This window comes from Rhinolophus sinicus, chromosome 1, assembly GCF_057876585.1.
Source record: "Rhinolophus sinicus isolate RSI-liver-muscle chromosome 1, RSI-T2T, whole genome shotgun sequence".
NCBI lineage: Eukaryota > Metazoa > Chordata > Mammalia > Chiroptera > Rhinolophidae > Rhinolophus > Rhinolophus sinicus.
The window spans coordinates 23114266-23131408 of NC_142501.1; the positions used below are offsets into that span (position 1 = coordinate 23114266).

Genomic DNA, 17143 nt, shown 5'->3' on the forward strand with positions numbered 1-17143 from the left:
AAACTATATAATCATCTTAACAGACTCAGAAATGGCATTTAATGAAATCCAACATTCTATCATGATAAAATCATTCAACAAACTTGGAACAGAAGAGAAATTCCTCTATCTGAAAAAGGACATATATGAAAAACCCACAGTTAGCTTTTCATACTTAATGGTAAAAACAACTATTTTCATGGTGACTACTAATATATTTGAAAAATACATACACACTGTGGTCCATAAATCCCATCCATGGGTTTCTTATCCCACAGAAATATATGCTATATATCATATGGATATGTAGCGCTTTAGCACTATTCTCTAGAAACAAAATGAATGCATATCAGTAGGCAAATGGTTGCATAACTGTGGGATATCACAGCATAGAATACTGCACAGCCAATAGAGTGAACCAAAGCAAAGCAGTGGACGTAGAGTGGTTTTAGTGAAGCTTTTCTGCATGAGAAATGCAAGGTGCAGAAAAATGTAAAACACATCATTTGTATAAATGACAAATCTTATTTTATATGTATATACTATATGAAAAGTATATGGATATGAGGGTAAATGAATGGATATGGATATGCATGTACCTAAACATAAACACATATATGTGTCACTAGTGAGATAAGAGAAAAATGTAGAAGAATATATACTAGATTGCTCATAGAGATTATTGAAAGTGAAGTAGGGAGTAGTTGGGGAAAGTGAGGAGAAAGAGAAGCAAGCAAACAATAAAATAAAAGATTACCTTTCAAGTTCTGGAGGATTGCTTTGCTCTTCTCGGGAACTAATCCATGGGAGACAGTTTTCAACAGATTTTCTGGGACACAATTTATTGTTGCAGCCACATTTATTAAAAAGTATGCTTTAACAAAAGAAAACTTATTTAAGAGATGTTTTTGGCCAAGTGTAACCAGAATTTGAGGCAAGCCTTTATTTATTAATTCATCAAGTGCCTAAAAAAATGAAAAAAAGAATTTAAAAATGGAAATAAGTAAAATGTTTTAGATATTAGATATTGTTAGCTTCAGTCCCCTTTTGCACTCTTCATTTGTTTTGGGGTGAAAGAATACAGGGATAGATAGATATGAGATACCATTAATGGCAGTTCTATTGACAGAAGCATGTAATGTCAGAACCATTCCAGCAGTTCTGTGGCGCTTCAGCTATTCCCCACCAATTGGTGACCTGTGCCTCATGAGCCCAGCCCCACCATATAATGAGAGTGAACCTATGGTGAGAGCAAGAGAGAAGACACTTTATCAAAGTAGAGAAACGCAAAAGCTCATCAGCCATGTGTGCTGGCCACTCTGCTTTAGTGTGAGTAAATATTAGAGCTACTAGGACAGGAACAGGAAGAATGGGAGGGCAAGCAAGCTCCCTACTCAGCTTAGATTCTACTCTCAATCATTAGAACTCCGCTCTGTGCATACCCTCATCTCCCTGGCATACACATTTCCTTGGCAAAATCATATCCCTGTTAAAATACAATGCTGAACCTTCTTGGGGACATGTACCCTACAGTAGCTGAAGGCTGGAGAAAATCATGTAATCACAAGTGTCTCACTTCAAGTTCCTGACCAAACCTCAGGGCTGCCTCATCATCATTCTATATTTTCCCGGTCCATTCACTCTCACTCTCTCCTAGACAACCATCTCACGTTCTTCTTGTTTCTAAATTCTAACCCTCCCTCCCTGCTACCCCTGCCAGCTAATGACCTTGCTTCCTCTACTTAAGTAAGGAAACTGAAGCAGTGAAAGTAATGTCCACAGACCCCACAGCGCCACCGTCTCACCCAGCTACCCAGGCAAATGCCCCATTGCTCTCCTTTCCTTCAAGTCACCTCCGCCATCGATCCTGTCCCCATTGGTCAACTCAGCCATTCTCTCTACATCATAAATGTCCCCTTTCTACAGAGATAGTCCCATCAGCACTTTCTATACCCCGACTTCATCTCCAGCTACTACCTCAAATCTTGTTCCCTGTTACAGTGCAACCTAGAGTTGTCAACATTCCAATTTCTGTCCTTTCATTTGCTTATAAACCCACTTGTTCCCTACACTGAAACCCTTTGGTTGAGGTCACCAACGGCCTACACTTGACTAAATCCAATGTTCAATTCTTAGTCCTTATATGTCATATTACTTATAATCTAAGACATTACCTCATATTCCAATTAAACTGTCACGTCTTCAACAGTAAAATTCATTCTAATTTCAAAGATGTTAAATATGAAAAAAATGCATGTTTAAGACTCAGTCAATTATGGTGCTTGAGTCATCAGCAAAATTTGACACCATTAATCATTTCCTTTTCTGCAAATGCTTCTCTTAGCTTTCAAGTCATCATACTCCCTTCGTTTCTTTCCCATCCTATTGGCCACTCTTTGTCAGTCTTCTTGCTCGTTCCTCTTCTTCTCCTATACCTCTTAATATTGGAGTATCTCAGGAATCAGTCCTCTTCCCTCTCCTCACTCCCTCCCCTTAGATGATCTTAATCAGGCTCATGGTTTTAATTTCACTTAAATGCTGATTCTCTGCTTTCTCTCCATCCCTAATCTCTCTTCTGAATTCAAGACACATACAATCACCTTCTGACTCAATACCTTCACTTGGATGTCTAACAGATATTTCAAATTGAACATCCAAAACTGCATTCCTAGTCTCCCCTACAAATACACACACACACACACACACACACACACACACACACACACACAAATATGAACTCCATAAGGGCTGGGAATTTGCCTCTATTGATTAATGTTTTTGATTGACAGCACTGGAACAGTAGGCTCAATAGATTAGCTAAAGTGATCCTTTCAAAACATAAGTGGATGAGGCTATGCCTCTGCTCTAAACCCTCCAATCGCTCCCCATTTTGTTCAGATAAGAACCTAAACTACAAAGGCCCTACAAGGCCCTTCTCAAACTGGCACCCTGTTAGCTCTCTGACCTCATGTCCTACTGCCCTCCACCATTCACACAGCTCTAGTCACACTGGCCAAGGTGTTCTCCCCAAGCTGCGCAATCCTGCCCCAGGGCCTTTGCACCCTTTCCCTACTATACTCTTTCTCCATATTTCATATGACTCGTACATTTACCTGTTTCAAGTCTGTTCACAAATGTAACCTTCATGAGGACTAACCTGGTCACCCATTTAAAATTATAACCCCAACCTAGCCCCATGTTTCCAAGCCCCTTCACACACTACTGGGTTTATTTTCCCCCTTAGCATGGTTCACCTTGTAATATACTATGTGATTTACTTACTCACAATGTTTGCTTATATATTTATTACTAGTCTTGATCACGAAAATATAAACTCCCTGAGGGCTTGGAGTATGGATTGTTGATTGATGTGTTTATTTGACAGCACCAGAACAGTGAGCCTTACGCACAATAGGCTCTTATTAAATACTTTCTGAATTAATATATTTTTTAAAAAGGCAGATGCTGGGGCTGGCTATTGTAGAAGAAAAGGAAGTTGTTTGCCTTATGTGAACTCAAAAAGAAAAATCTCATTGTTTGGGAGAATCTGAGGCAATGTTGGCAGTGGGGAGGTCTGTTGCTGTTGCTGTTCATTCTCTTTTCTTAACCTCCTCTAAGGGTGGAAATCAACACCTACAGGGGAGCCAGACATGGAGCATCAATGAGCCTGAGCAGGTAACAAACTGCTGTACTAGGAAAACGGTTGTCATTCCAGATCTAGGAAAAGAAATTTGGATTGGTTGAGGGGCTGGGGAGAGAAGTTTTCTCTTCTCTTTTGTCTCCACAGCAGTCATTTAATGAGTCTTAACAATTACACACAAACACTTGAGGATCAAAAGGAGATTAATTAGTAATGCTGTTTAATACCCCTTCCCTCTATACAGAAAATGTAAAGCGTAATCTGAAGCGTCTTAAGCAGACCAACAATTCTGTTTTAATTAGTTAGCTAATAGAAATCAGTTTTCCATTATACTGTCAGTCTCTTTTTGTTCAAAAAGAAATGATCAGGCAATCATTCTTTTTATACCCCAAACCACTCCTTAAAGAAGTGTTTTTAGGATGCTGTGGCATTTACAACTGAAAAGAAATAAATACTCTTAAACATCCAGATCTTGAAACACTAAAACGAAACATGAGTATGTGTTTGTATCTTCCTAATTACCAGCTCTTTCATTTCAGGCAACTTGCTTATAAATTAAAATAAACTTCAAGGCAAAAACAATGAATCATCTGAAGCATAATTATATATGAAGATTGTGGAATAAAATGAACAATAGAAAAGCAATAAGATTACATTTAATAAAAGGTAGATATGTTCCTATCAAAATTAGGGAGAACAAAAATAAAGCAATTTTGAGGAAATGTCTCTCAATATTATTTCATGAAAATAAATACCTTATTTAATGGAACAGAAAGCTGTTTCTAGCATTGAAAAAAATAAAACTATGTATATCTGTCTACGTGGTTGTGTGAGCCCCTTACCTGTCCATACCCCCTTTAATAATGGTTGCATTACCACTCTTCTGCTCTAACGCTTTCTAGTGGACAGATGGCTGATAGACAAAAGATTTTTTAAATGATTATTTCAAGTTATTTAAATAGTACTAGGCCATCAAAGCTTAAATCCCAGTCATTCAATTATTGACAAGAACAAACAAATTGAGATGGGCAGTCTAGCCCTCTCTTTGTAAAAACGATTCCAATAGGCTTTTATTCAATATTTGTTGAATTCACATAAAAGGAGAAATGGGGAGATTAGAGGAGCTGCTTATGAAAATGTCATATAAAAACCTTCCATTAGCTATCTCTATGGTGATAATCATATTGCAATATATAAACTTATCGATAAAGAAGTAGTGGTATATATACACAATGGAATACTATTCGGTGGTAAGAAAAGATGACATAGTACCATTTGTGACAACATGGATGGATCTTGAGACTATAATGCTAAGAGAAATAAGTCAGACACAAAAAGTAGAGAACCATATGATTTCACTGATATGTGGTATATAAAACTAGAAACAACAAAAGAACAAGACAAACAAATGAAGAAACAAAAACTCATAGATGTAGACAATAGTTTAGCGGTTACCAGAGGGTAAGGGGGTGGGGGGCTCTAGAAGAGAGTAAACGGGATCTAATATATGGTGATGGAAAGAGAACTGACTCTGGGTGGTGAACACACAGTGTGAAATATATATATAACGTATTACAGAATTGTACACCTTAAATCTATGTAACTTTACTAACAATTGTCACCTCAATAACCCTTAATTTAAATATACATATATATAAATACATATATATTAAATCAACATGTTGTACATCTTAAACCTACACAATGTTATATGTCAATTACATCTCAATGAAAAAAACTTTTTTAAATAAAAAAAGAAAAGAAAACCTTTCAAACCATTGGTTAAGAGGCAGTCTCATACTAGGGAAAAGGATACGAGTAAAAGCAGGATTGAACAAGTGGGCTACCACAAAATACACAAAATCCTTTTCTTACAAAGTCAGCCGTTATTGGATAAGTGATCAAGACAAATATCAAAGTTAGAGACTTGACATGGCTAGATGAGCAAACTGAATACACATGTGTAATTTAAAAATTTAGGAACAATAACTATTTGCCCGATCTGAAAACCAGACTAGTTTGGGGCCAATCTTACCTTTGGCCTCAGCATTTTGAGATAACCCATAATTAGAAATAGAAGAGCACATTACATAAAGGATTTTCAAAAACAAAGATTAGAACTACCAAATAGATAAAAAAAAAGACTCAGAAGTTATCCACACTAAATATCGAATGTTTATAAACTGTTATCCTTACTTGTATATTTTCTTTATGAGTAAGAGGTTTTCCTGAGTCAAATGATTGAAATACCTGTCGAAATACAAAACATTAATGTTAGAAACAAGAGTATTGAGTGGTCTTTTAAATAAAACTGTCAATGTGTTCTAAACAAATTTTAAATATTTTAATGTAAAAGTACTACATGTTCTAGTCACAAAAGACAAGTACAGTAGAAAGAAGAAAGTAAAAATTACATAAATCAACTCTTTTAGGTCATCAATGTTAATATTTTGGTGTCTTTACTACCAATTTCTTTTTGATGTATTTTAAAATTGTATATATGGATTTATGTTCCTTTTCACTAAACATTACATCATAGTCATTTTCCCACACCATTAAATTATTCGTAAGCCTCAGTCTGAAAGCGAGGTAATGTTCTATCCTATGAATGGCGTATAATAACCTCTTTTGTATCGTGACACATCTAAAAGGACTACTTCCCACCATTTCCCCACCATATAGCCCTATTTAAATAACATGGGTGACTATTTTGTCTGTATTTCTGATTATCACCTTTGGATGGATTTCAGGAAGCAGAATTACAGGGTTATAAGAATATATTAAGAAAATTGAAAGGGACTGGCTTAATTTACACTTCCACCCACGTTTTATGAAAATGCCAGGATTACTACACTTTTAACAGCATTGAGTATTAGCACTTAAAAAAATGTTGACCAGTTTGAGGTAAAATTGCATACTCTTCAGAATGACTCTTTTTGTGGTTCTTTTCCTTTTTAGTGAATTGCTTGTTAATATGTTTGGCTCTAAACATAATGTTGCATTAGGAAATATTCAATTTATTTGCCACAGGAGATTGTTATATCACTCTGGAGGGTATATCCCTCTTGGTACAGAAGGCCTTTTCTAAAAGGTGCCCCTTCATGGATGTCCACACTGATGCCCCACCCATATGCCGTAGGCCACCTGGAATGCACCAGCAGCTTCTGTGGAGAGGCCGCTCCCATACGAATGGTATCCTGCTTCACTTGGACCTTTTCGCTGCAGGCATTCTGTGGCCACAAGAGCACTGAGGAAAGGCCGGGAGTGGAGGGAGCATCCCGTACCAATAAGGGACAAAGACTGTTCTAGCCAGTCTCTCCAAGGGTCCTGGTTATCTATACTGGTGACCTCATCAATGTTCCTGGAATGATTTTCCTCCTTTCCCTATTTGACTTTCTCACTCCTTCTCCATTCTTTCTGGAATCACTTCTCAAATATGCTAATTGCTCCAAAATTTTTGTCTCAGGAGCTGCTTTTGAGGGACCCCTAAACCAAGTGAGTGTGGGTGTGTATGTATGAGGGCACCCTGAAATGGAAGGCATTCTGTCCAGGGTGGGTTCCCTCCTGGCACTCTGAGCTTCCAGGATAGGCTCCAGCCTAAACTGGAATAAGTGGGTTGGAAATCATTATCTTACTTGTTTTTATTAATCTTTATTAAACATATGTATAGCTCACATTTATTTCAATGTTTAATATTATAAGTGTTTTGGGTCTTTATTTAGAAGTCTGGTGATATTTGTTTTTATGACCAGAAATATGGCATAGGAACTTAACTTTTGTTTATATCAATTATGGTAAAATTGGTTTCATGATACCTCATTTCACCTAAAGTTGCAATTTCCAAGAACCTACTGATGACTTTAAGTAAGGACTTACTGTACTTCTTTTACAACTGAAATCGAATTCATTAATCCTTTCTTTAAATAACTAGCCTGTAGCCTAATACCACTGGCACCTATTTTAATTATAAATCCTGAACACATTTCCTCTTTAATTACACTTTTTAAATTCCCAATTGAAGCTGCAAATTAACTTTGAGAATACAAAATTTGAAGTCACAATCCACTGGGAGACAATTCACCCACACTTGTGTCTTATGATAATTAGCTGATAAAAATGAAATTTGGAATTGACCTGTCAAAATTGGTTTCTGAACTGTTTATTTTGGTGAAAGCAGTGACCATTGAAAACTCCTTCTTGTTTCTCACTCTACCCAATTGACTTTCTGGATTCTAAATGTGGACGACCCAAAGAGTCAGTCCTCTGACTTCTACTTTTTCCTATCTGCCTCGGTCCCCCGATGATTTCATCTAGTCCCATGACTGTAACTCTCTACGCTAATGCTCCCAAATGTACCTGAAGCCCCAACCCCTCCCCTGAATTCCAGATCATATACTCTCTGCACCTACCTGCACTGTATCTCCACCCGTATATCTACTAGAGATCTCATACTTGACATGTTTCACCCCTGCCCAGCAGTATTCCCCATCTCAATTCATGAAAACTTCTTCCTATCAGTTGAACACTGTAATCTTGTTTGACTCCTTTCTCTTCTATCCCACAACCAAACCATCATCTACAAATGCTCTACTTTCACAACATACCCAGTATTTGACCATTTTTCACTCTTTCCACCACCTTTACCCCAACCATTGTCCCATCTCACTCAGATGACATGCAAAGGCCTTCTAACTGGTCTCCCAATTTATCCCCATGCTCACCCACAGTCTAGCCCAAACAGCAAGGAAAGCAGGCCTTTGAAATTGAATACTCATCCTGTCCTTCCTCTGCTCACAGCTCTGCAAGATTTCCATCTCATTTAGAGTAAACTCCTGACCTGACCAAGCCCTGTGAGGTTCTACAGGACCTAGCTCCTAGGGCCGGCCCTCTTTTCCTCCTCAGCTTCCTGTCTGTCCAACCTCACTGGTCTCCTGGTTTTCTTCAGCCACACCGTGCAGGCATTCCCCCAGGTCCTTTGTCTTTGCAGCTCCTCCTTTTGGGAAGGTTGTTCTCTTGAATTCTTCACCCTCAAAACTCCCAGATTTCCCAAAGCACTCTGACTAAAACAGCCACCTGTCACTCTGGTCACTCTGTCCCCCTAACTCAGCTGACTGTCCTCACAGCACATCATTGCCTGGCACGTTTACGTGCTTAATACGTTTATTGTTTGCCTTCCTCACTTGACTGCCCCCAGGAAGGCTGTAACTATTTATCTCTTTACTGCCCCATCCCCATGCCTGGGATACTACCTGCATTCAGTAAACTCTCAATAAACACTTAAATAAATTAAAATATGATTTTAATAACAAAATGGAAACCATTTACAATAGGGAAAGGCTGTCGACTGAGAAGCAAGCCAGGAAATACTGCTAATTTTACTGAGGTAAGAAAATGAATTCATTCATGTCACAGAAAATAAACAAAACCCAACTGATTCCTCTATAAATAGACAGATACGTGTATACACACATACACATATCCTATTGCCTACTGAGCGTCCCTATTAGGATTTTCTGTAGATCTTACCCTATTACAATAATTATAATCATATTGAGAAATAGGCAGCTGTATTTCAGGGGAATATGTTGAATGCATTATATGTAAATATAATGTCAGCTTATGCAAATAATTTTCAAGACTTACATCCTATTCCCCAGCTTCTTTTAGGTTCTCAAAATTGGAATCCCATCAGCATGTAGCTGTCTGTCAGTTCCACTCCTCACACATGCAGTCTCCCCCAAGAAACTGACTTGTTATCTCCTTTTATTTTCTTTATTGCTGGCCCATGAGGGTCCAAGCATCTCCCTAAAACAAGATCACTCACTGATTTCCAGATCACCATGAAAACGGAAACACAGGAAAATAACAGCTCATTCTGATTTAAATATAAACACCAGTATTCATTTTTAAGGAGGCTTCAGTTTACAATTTACAAATACACATTAAGCAAGCAACTTCCCAAAGTCAAAAAAGATGAGACAAACTAGAGGAATGTTCTCTCCTTACAGAAATCAGGAGAAATTTGAACACAGGCTTAACACTTTCATATAAAGTATGTAAGTCAAAAACATCCAAATAAAACACGAGCGAGACTGTCTGAGTAAGAACACTAACCAGAAATTATACGATTAGACTCAACAGTCTAACAGTTAATGGCTGATGAATGCGTCTCCTGAAACAGTCCATGGTAACTATAATACAGATTCAGAATTTCATTGTAAAAATCTCCTCCAAGACCACACTCCCTCCCCCCATGACATCCTTCCATTCCAGACAAGTGAAACTTTGTAAAAACCTGATGTTAGCTATAGCCATGCTTACCAATGAGGTCTGCCACACCAGAGACTTGTAAATACACGTTTGTGGACGCATTCCCTAGATTTTAGGAACGCAGCCTTCAAAAGGTAAAGAAATGGCTTTGAATCAAATCAGCAGGTTTACCTTCACTTTTCCAGCAGCTTTAGAACCAGCGGGTATTAAGGCAGGCATGTTTTTTCCATGAAAAATCTGGGACATCTCATGAAAGGCTTCAGAAAAGAATCTTAAATCTATAAGGACTTCTATCTTTAAAGGAAAGAAAAAAATGAATTTTTAAAATAAAACATTTTGTTTCACTTACAAAATAAAAACTTTAAAGAGAAAAATCACCACTGAGATCCAGAACTCCTGCTCAATGTTGGTAAACCTGTTATAAATTAAAGTTTAGTAAACAAGGGTAATGGAGATGCATGTGTATGTGTGTAAGCCAGTTTACATGTGCAATGGACTCAGTAAGAACTAATAAACAACAGCAGGCCGCTGTTCAAAACAATGGACATCTGTCAGATGTGGCTACTTCATCACAGGCAAACACATAAAAATATGATAGGCATAGAAGAGTTAAAAATAATTGAATTTATTTCTGTGTTCCCATGGTGAATTATGGTCTAAAAGAAAAACCAAACCAAAACACTCCTGATGTTCTCTAACACTGAGGAGAGTCAAACACACCAGGGGATGAACTCCACAATGTATCAACATAGAGACAACGATTCATTTTCTTATCCATAATTAATGGGCACTGTCAATTTTAAAGACATATACTCAACAACATTAGTTAATTGTTAACTATACACTATGCAAGTCTCATTTTGAATATAACCCAGCAGGACTTTCAATCAGGAAATTATAGGAAGAAAATTTCTTGATCAAAATCATTTATTCATCTAACATGTTTATTGAACAGCTTTTATTCGCCAAGCCCTCTGGAGCTTACATTCCAGCACGATATATATATATATATATATATATATATATATATATATATATATATATATATATATATATATATATTTAGCCAAATTTAAGGGATACATAAAGATATACACAGTAAGAGAAAGGGTAGAGGTTACTGATGAAATGTTCTTTTCAAAACTGTGGTCAAGAAGAACTTCCCTGAGGAAAAGAGAAGAGATTTGGGAATGATGTAAGGGAGAGAGACATGAAAATCTGCTGAAGGGACCTCAATTACAAAGGTCACATGGTGGCAGAAGCAGTCTAGCCACTTTGGTGTGCTCAAGGAACAGCCTGTGTGACTGGAGCTTAGGGAGAGAAGGAAAGAGGATTGGGAGGTAGGTGCGAATGGTGTCCTGTACAGCCAAGTGGGGGCTTGGGATTTTATTCTTGGGTGATAAAAAGTTAGTGGAAAGTTCGAACAGGGCAGGGCCCTAACCTAACTTACGTTTTGAAGACATCTAGTGACTTTCTAAAGAATAGAGAAGGATAAATTATGGAAGCAGGAAATGAAATACAAAATTAGATGAAAAAAAATATATATATACATACATACAGATGTATGTATACATAACATAGTAAAAATAAATTCAATTAATCCTCAACATGGATCCCATTTTACTCTCTCTTTTCCTTTAAGCACTATCTTAGAAATCTCAAGAGTGTATAAATTTGAAAGAAGTAAAAAGAAGGTAAGTTAGGGGAAAACAAGATGTGACAATAACATGAAAATAAATCATTAAAGATCAGGAGAGTATTTTTAATGGAGAAGAGAACACTTCTTGTCTATTGAGTTGCATACGTTGGTTCTGGCCTACGGCACCTTGGGTTCTAATCGTACTAGCGCTGTATCACATCAAAGAAGGCTCTTTCTGACTTCTCCATGAACATCTTTCTCATTGCTCCAGGGAGGAAACACTTCCTCATCTCTGTGTGAGGTTAGTCTCCGCTGGTCTGGACTATAAGATTGCTATACATGGACTACCTATAACTGTTAAGGCTACTTTGGGTTTCAGTTTATCACACTAATATGACCATCTGAAAAAGCAATGGTGACAATAATAGACCATATATTTTCAGAAATGACAAACACCATGAACACAAACAAGCCTGATCAAAAAAAAGAATTACCCATATATCAACCTTTCACTCACACAAATACAGAGCAAACGGTAGGTACCCTTTCCAGGAATGTTGGATATTTGGAGAGTGCAAATCTTTCAAGATGTTGGCAGTTCTAAAGTGAAGCCAGACAAGTTGATCGGAAAGAGGTCTTACAGCTTTCCCTGAAAGACATTAGCACACTATAGAAACTGAACAGGATGATCTATTGCTGTTTGATTTGTCAAAACATCATTGTTTGCTATTTCCCGACTATGACTTTTCTCTCTCAGTGAGTGGAAACTCACTGACCCCAATTTACTTCAGAAAGGTCAGGCAAACTCTGCTCACAGAGGCTGTCATTCCTTCTTTTGAAGGAACCATTGGTTGCCCTTTTTCATTACTTCTGTTAAAACACTAGTTGGGTTTTTCAGTCCTATTATGCCAGTAAGATCTCACTTCCATCTCAGTCTGCTCCTGACACTATTACCAGATACATCTGATCACTTCCTTCTCCTGAGCAAAATTCTGTAATTAATTCTCCCTGCCAACCCAAAGCTACAGAATGGGGTCGACGTTTCTTCACTGGCTTTTAAGCTACTCTAGAACAAAAACAGTTGTCAAGTGTTAACAATCCAATTAAAAAAAAATAGTCTTTTAACTAAAAATGTTCTTCTTTCAGTGCCTCTCCTGATCTCCTTCTGACATGTTATTAATGGTCGTCACGACCCTTCCATGGTTGCCTCTTAGCACAGACCACAATAAAACTGTCACCCAATTCTGATTCCACAGTCCCCTCATTCCTCCCATTGCTCAGCCTCCACATTATGTCTCAGTCTAGAATTCAAGATTGGGCCCCTCGCATTCCCCACATCACAGACCTCTGGTATTCTCATGTTATCTTCCCCAACCTCCCTATGCAAAACCTCCACTCCAGTCTAGGTGAACCACTGCTGCCCCCTAAAGAAGTCAATACTTTCTCACCTCTATATCTTTCACACTACTGTCTGCCAATAATGTCCGCTTCTTCCTCTCTCCTGCTCAGTTACTTCTACTCTTCTCAAGCCTAAATCGCATCTACTTAGTGAAGCCTAGAAACTCAATGCCATGTTTCCCTCTTTAAAACTCCTGGAGACGGTGCTCATCATCCTCAATTAGAAACGACCAAGTGGCAGCAGCACAAGTTATTGTCTTGCATTTATGTCATTTCCTCTTCCCTATTTTCACATCCTTAGAAACAAGGACCATGGGTTACATTTCTTTGATTAGAGTTACTAACATGGTGCTTTTATTTAGGAGGTACTCAATAAATGCTGTTTCAGAGGTAAAGTAATAAACAGTTACCAAATATCTTCTAAGTGAGTTCCCACTAAACGCTAAAGAGAGTGTGGATAGTAGGCCCCTTGATAAATGTCTATAGATTTTAAATTCAATTCAGTAATTAATTACTGAATATCAAGAATATAAATGTATCACTCAAGATGTGATACAGAACTAAAAGATGAATAAATATAGGCCCAAGCCTCAAGAATTTTGCAATCGAAGAGAAAGAAAAGATTGCATGCATTTTTTAAAAAGTGTTATTAGAATTCAAAAGCAGGAGAACTCTTAAGAGTTCAATTAACTCAAAAAGGGTGATCCAGAAATTCTCATTTATAACTTATTTATTCCTGAGTTAAAATATACTAAGAGTCAGCACCAGAATGTCTTTATTTAGAAACAGAATGCGATGGAATATTTGGGTCTGAAAACATAAGCCCAAGGGCAGAGTCTGGACGGAGAAACCAGTTTAAAAGAAGTCTAATTTTCCCTCATTAGAAAAAGGAAAAGATTTGGAGAAGAAGGGAAGAGTACATTTCCCAAAAAGGAGAAGGAGGGTTAAGCTAGTGGTATGTTGGAGCCCACTCACTCCCTACTGTAAGAGCTAATTGTGCACATCTTGTCCCAATTCCACATTCCACATTCAGTAACGCCCAGTTGGTAGGCTGAAGTCAGCTATCATGAGACCATTTACACCATGGAAAATGCAAATGCTACAAATCAGAGGTTTTTTTCTTTTTCTTTTTTTTTCTTTAGAGTGAGCTGTGAATCACTTACCAGCACACAGCTGACTAAGCCATGGTATGGGAAGCAAAAGCACGAGATGTCGGCCAAGAAATATTTTAAGTTCAGAATGTCAAAAATTCTATTTAAAAATTTTTTTGCCTCGACTTAAATTTCCCTGTGTTCCCAATTTTCAGTAAAGTCAAATATACCGTGTTTCCCCTAAAATAAGACCTAGTTGGAAAATCAGCTCTAATGTGTCTTTTGGAGCAAAAATTAATATAAGACCAGTCTTATTTTACTATAAGACCCAGTATGATATTATAATATAATATAATATAATATAATATAATATAATATAATATAATATAATATAATATAATATAATATAATATAATATAATATGGGTCTATTAATTTTTGCTCCAAAAGACACATTAGAGCTGATTGTCTGGCTACGTCTTATTTTAGGGGAAACACGGTAGAAATAAAGGCCTTCGGTGAATATGTGTTGTGTGTGTTTATGGTTTATGTGTAAATGAGTATGTGTGTGTGTGTGTGTGTGTGTGTGTGTGTGTGTGTGTGTGTTTAATATGGAATAGGGTTGAATTCCACATTAGCGATGAGGAAGTGCAGAATAGTAAGCAAATTTCCTGGATGTTGAGATGATCTGCCTACAAAACAAATTCAACAACAGTGGGAGCCTGAGACCATAGGTGACCAGGAAAAGGGGCAGAGAAAATGAGGTGCTTGAGGTTCCACGTGGGATTCAAGCCAACTGCACGTGAATCATGAAGGCAGAGACCCTCTGCTGATTTCTAGGTTCCAGAATTAATCATAATTTGGTGTCGGTGCAATGAAAAATTCTTGTATACCATGATATACATAAGTGTACTCAGCAAAAAACATTCACAGAAATGTCAGAAAACTGACTCTTTAAGTCTCCCGTCTTCCAGGAAACCAATCTTTCAGAAGTGGTCATCTCCAGGCTGACTGATGGTGGGTGAGCCTTGTTATCAGGTGGAGTTGCTTCTCACTTTACTGTGGCCCAAGTGTAAAATGATAACTTTTCTGACTTGCTCTTCCTCATAGTTCATTATAGTGATGGGCAAGTTTGGTTTTTTTTAAATATCAGTATAACACCATATTATTACCAGCTTATTATTATTATGAATATTAGAACCAAATTAATTCATGACAATATCTTTAATAGTTCAAGAATGGCAAATGTCTTGAAAGCTTGTTACATACCTTGAGGATTCTTGCTTCTAGATTTCTGACTAGGTCTTGGCAAACTCCGAAAACAAAATACTGGTACAATGCAAGGAGAGGCAGAACCTACCAACAGAAAACCATTTTATTTTTAAAACGTATTTTACCAAGTTAATAACATAATAATAAAACTTAGCCAAATAATATAGGAAATGTTATGCAAAACAGTGATTGATTTTTCCATGCTAGGAGATTGTACTGTTTGGTATAAGTGAAATGATCTACCTAGCGTATGCTTCATAATTTTATCAGCACTTTAATGTGCTATCAGGGACTTACAGTTTCAAATAGATGCCACTTGGTACCCAAACCCTAGGTTTCACATCTTTTTAAGATTGAAAAAGTGAAAATGCAATTATTTATCTTTCTTGAAAAAAATTAATTCAATATATATGCATGAATCACGAAGGCCTGTGGAAACATTCTAGCAAATGAGCTTTCAAATAAATGCAAAATTTAAAGCAAAGGAACTCATATCCATGTCCCTTGATAGCTTCTACTTATTCACCTCAATGTCAGCTGCTATTTGTATTCAATTGGAATATCCCTATCAGCAAAAAAATATTTATAATATGCCTACTATGTTTCAGGCACTGTTGAATAAGAACAAAATCTAACAAATCCCTGCCTTCATAGAACATATATTCTACTCATTGAAACCCATGCTTACGCTTCACATAATATTTTTATTTTACTAGAACTAACCCCAAGTTCAACTCTTCTGGAAATCATGGCTATATGCGAAGACTTAAAGACTATAATATTTCAATTGACCTAGCCACGCTCCAGTCAGAGACAGCTGTTGAGGGGACAGTTTTGCCTAGACTTCGGAACAGCTCCAGAGCTCAGTTCCTACAGCTGGCTCCTGCCCCACTAAGGGGAGATAAAGCAAGAAGGAGGTTTGGGATTCCTACTAATTAGCAAAATATTTCCCATGATTCCACGGCAGTGGATCCCATAGCAAACTTTTTATGTGACATCAGTCTCCTTAACCATCGGACTTCTGATGAAGGGTAGTGTAATACAAAGTGGAAACTGTTTACGTCCTGCAAGTTCAGCTAAGGAGACTCTAATTGTCAGTCAACTGGCAGCTGCTAATAGCAACACTTTTAAAAAGGATTAGAACTGATCTTAAATGATTTCAAACGTAATACATTTTTGTACAGTTATGTGCTACAAACATAACACAATACCTTTTTCTACAATTAATGCAGCTCAAAACAATGAGCTGTCTATTACCTTTGAGATTTTTCTTTAGTAAGAAATAAAACGACACCATTTTATTGCTGCCAATTGCTTGATTATTCAGAAAAATGTTCTCAATTTCTTAAGCTTCAGAGAGAAAAAATTCTCATTTCTTTTCCAGTGCAGTGGTATGTATTATATATGAATGTGACAAGGCAGCTAAAGGTTACCCAAGGGATAGAACTATTTTCTAAATCCAGAAATGAGCCCCTGTAACAGTGAGAGGAGCACCGTTTTTGTTATTTTTTTCTAATAAACAATTTCTTGCCAAATCTGCCAAGTGTTAAATGCATTTATCAGTCTCTTCACTTTAACACATAGCTTTATAATTTAACAACTCATAGCAGGGAGAAATAAATCTTTTCAATATAAGAAGAGAGAACGAATTTAGAACAAGAGAATAGAAAACAATATATGGGAAAAAAGAAAGCAGGTATGAAAAGTATGAAGAAAAGGGAAAGAAGCAGAAAAAGAGACAAAATAGATGTTAAAGAGCAAACAGGGAAACAAGAGAAACAAAAATAAAGGAAATGGCATCAAGGAGGAAAATAGGAAAAACAAGATAAAGGAGCAAAATACAAAACCACCAACA

General features: G+C 37.1%; 1 protein-coding gene across 1 annotated transcript in view; it reads right to left on the reverse strand.

The window, feature by feature from the left end:
* The window catches only part of CFAP54 (cilia and flagella associated protein 54), a 252362-nt gene that overhangs the window by 77675 nt on the left and 157544 nt on the right, over positions 1–17143 (reverse strand). Inside the window, exons 46-49 of the mRNA XM_019732067.3 lie at positions 15286–15372; positions 10061–10183; positions 5816–5869; positions 737–944 (exon numbers count right to left, since the gene is read on the reverse strand). Coding sequence (XP_019587626.3) covers positions 737–944; positions 5816–5869; positions 10061–10183; positions 15286–15372 — 472 coding nt within the window. The remainder of the gene's footprint in view (positions 1–736; positions 945–5815; positions 5870–10060; positions 10184–15285; positions 15373–17143) is intronic.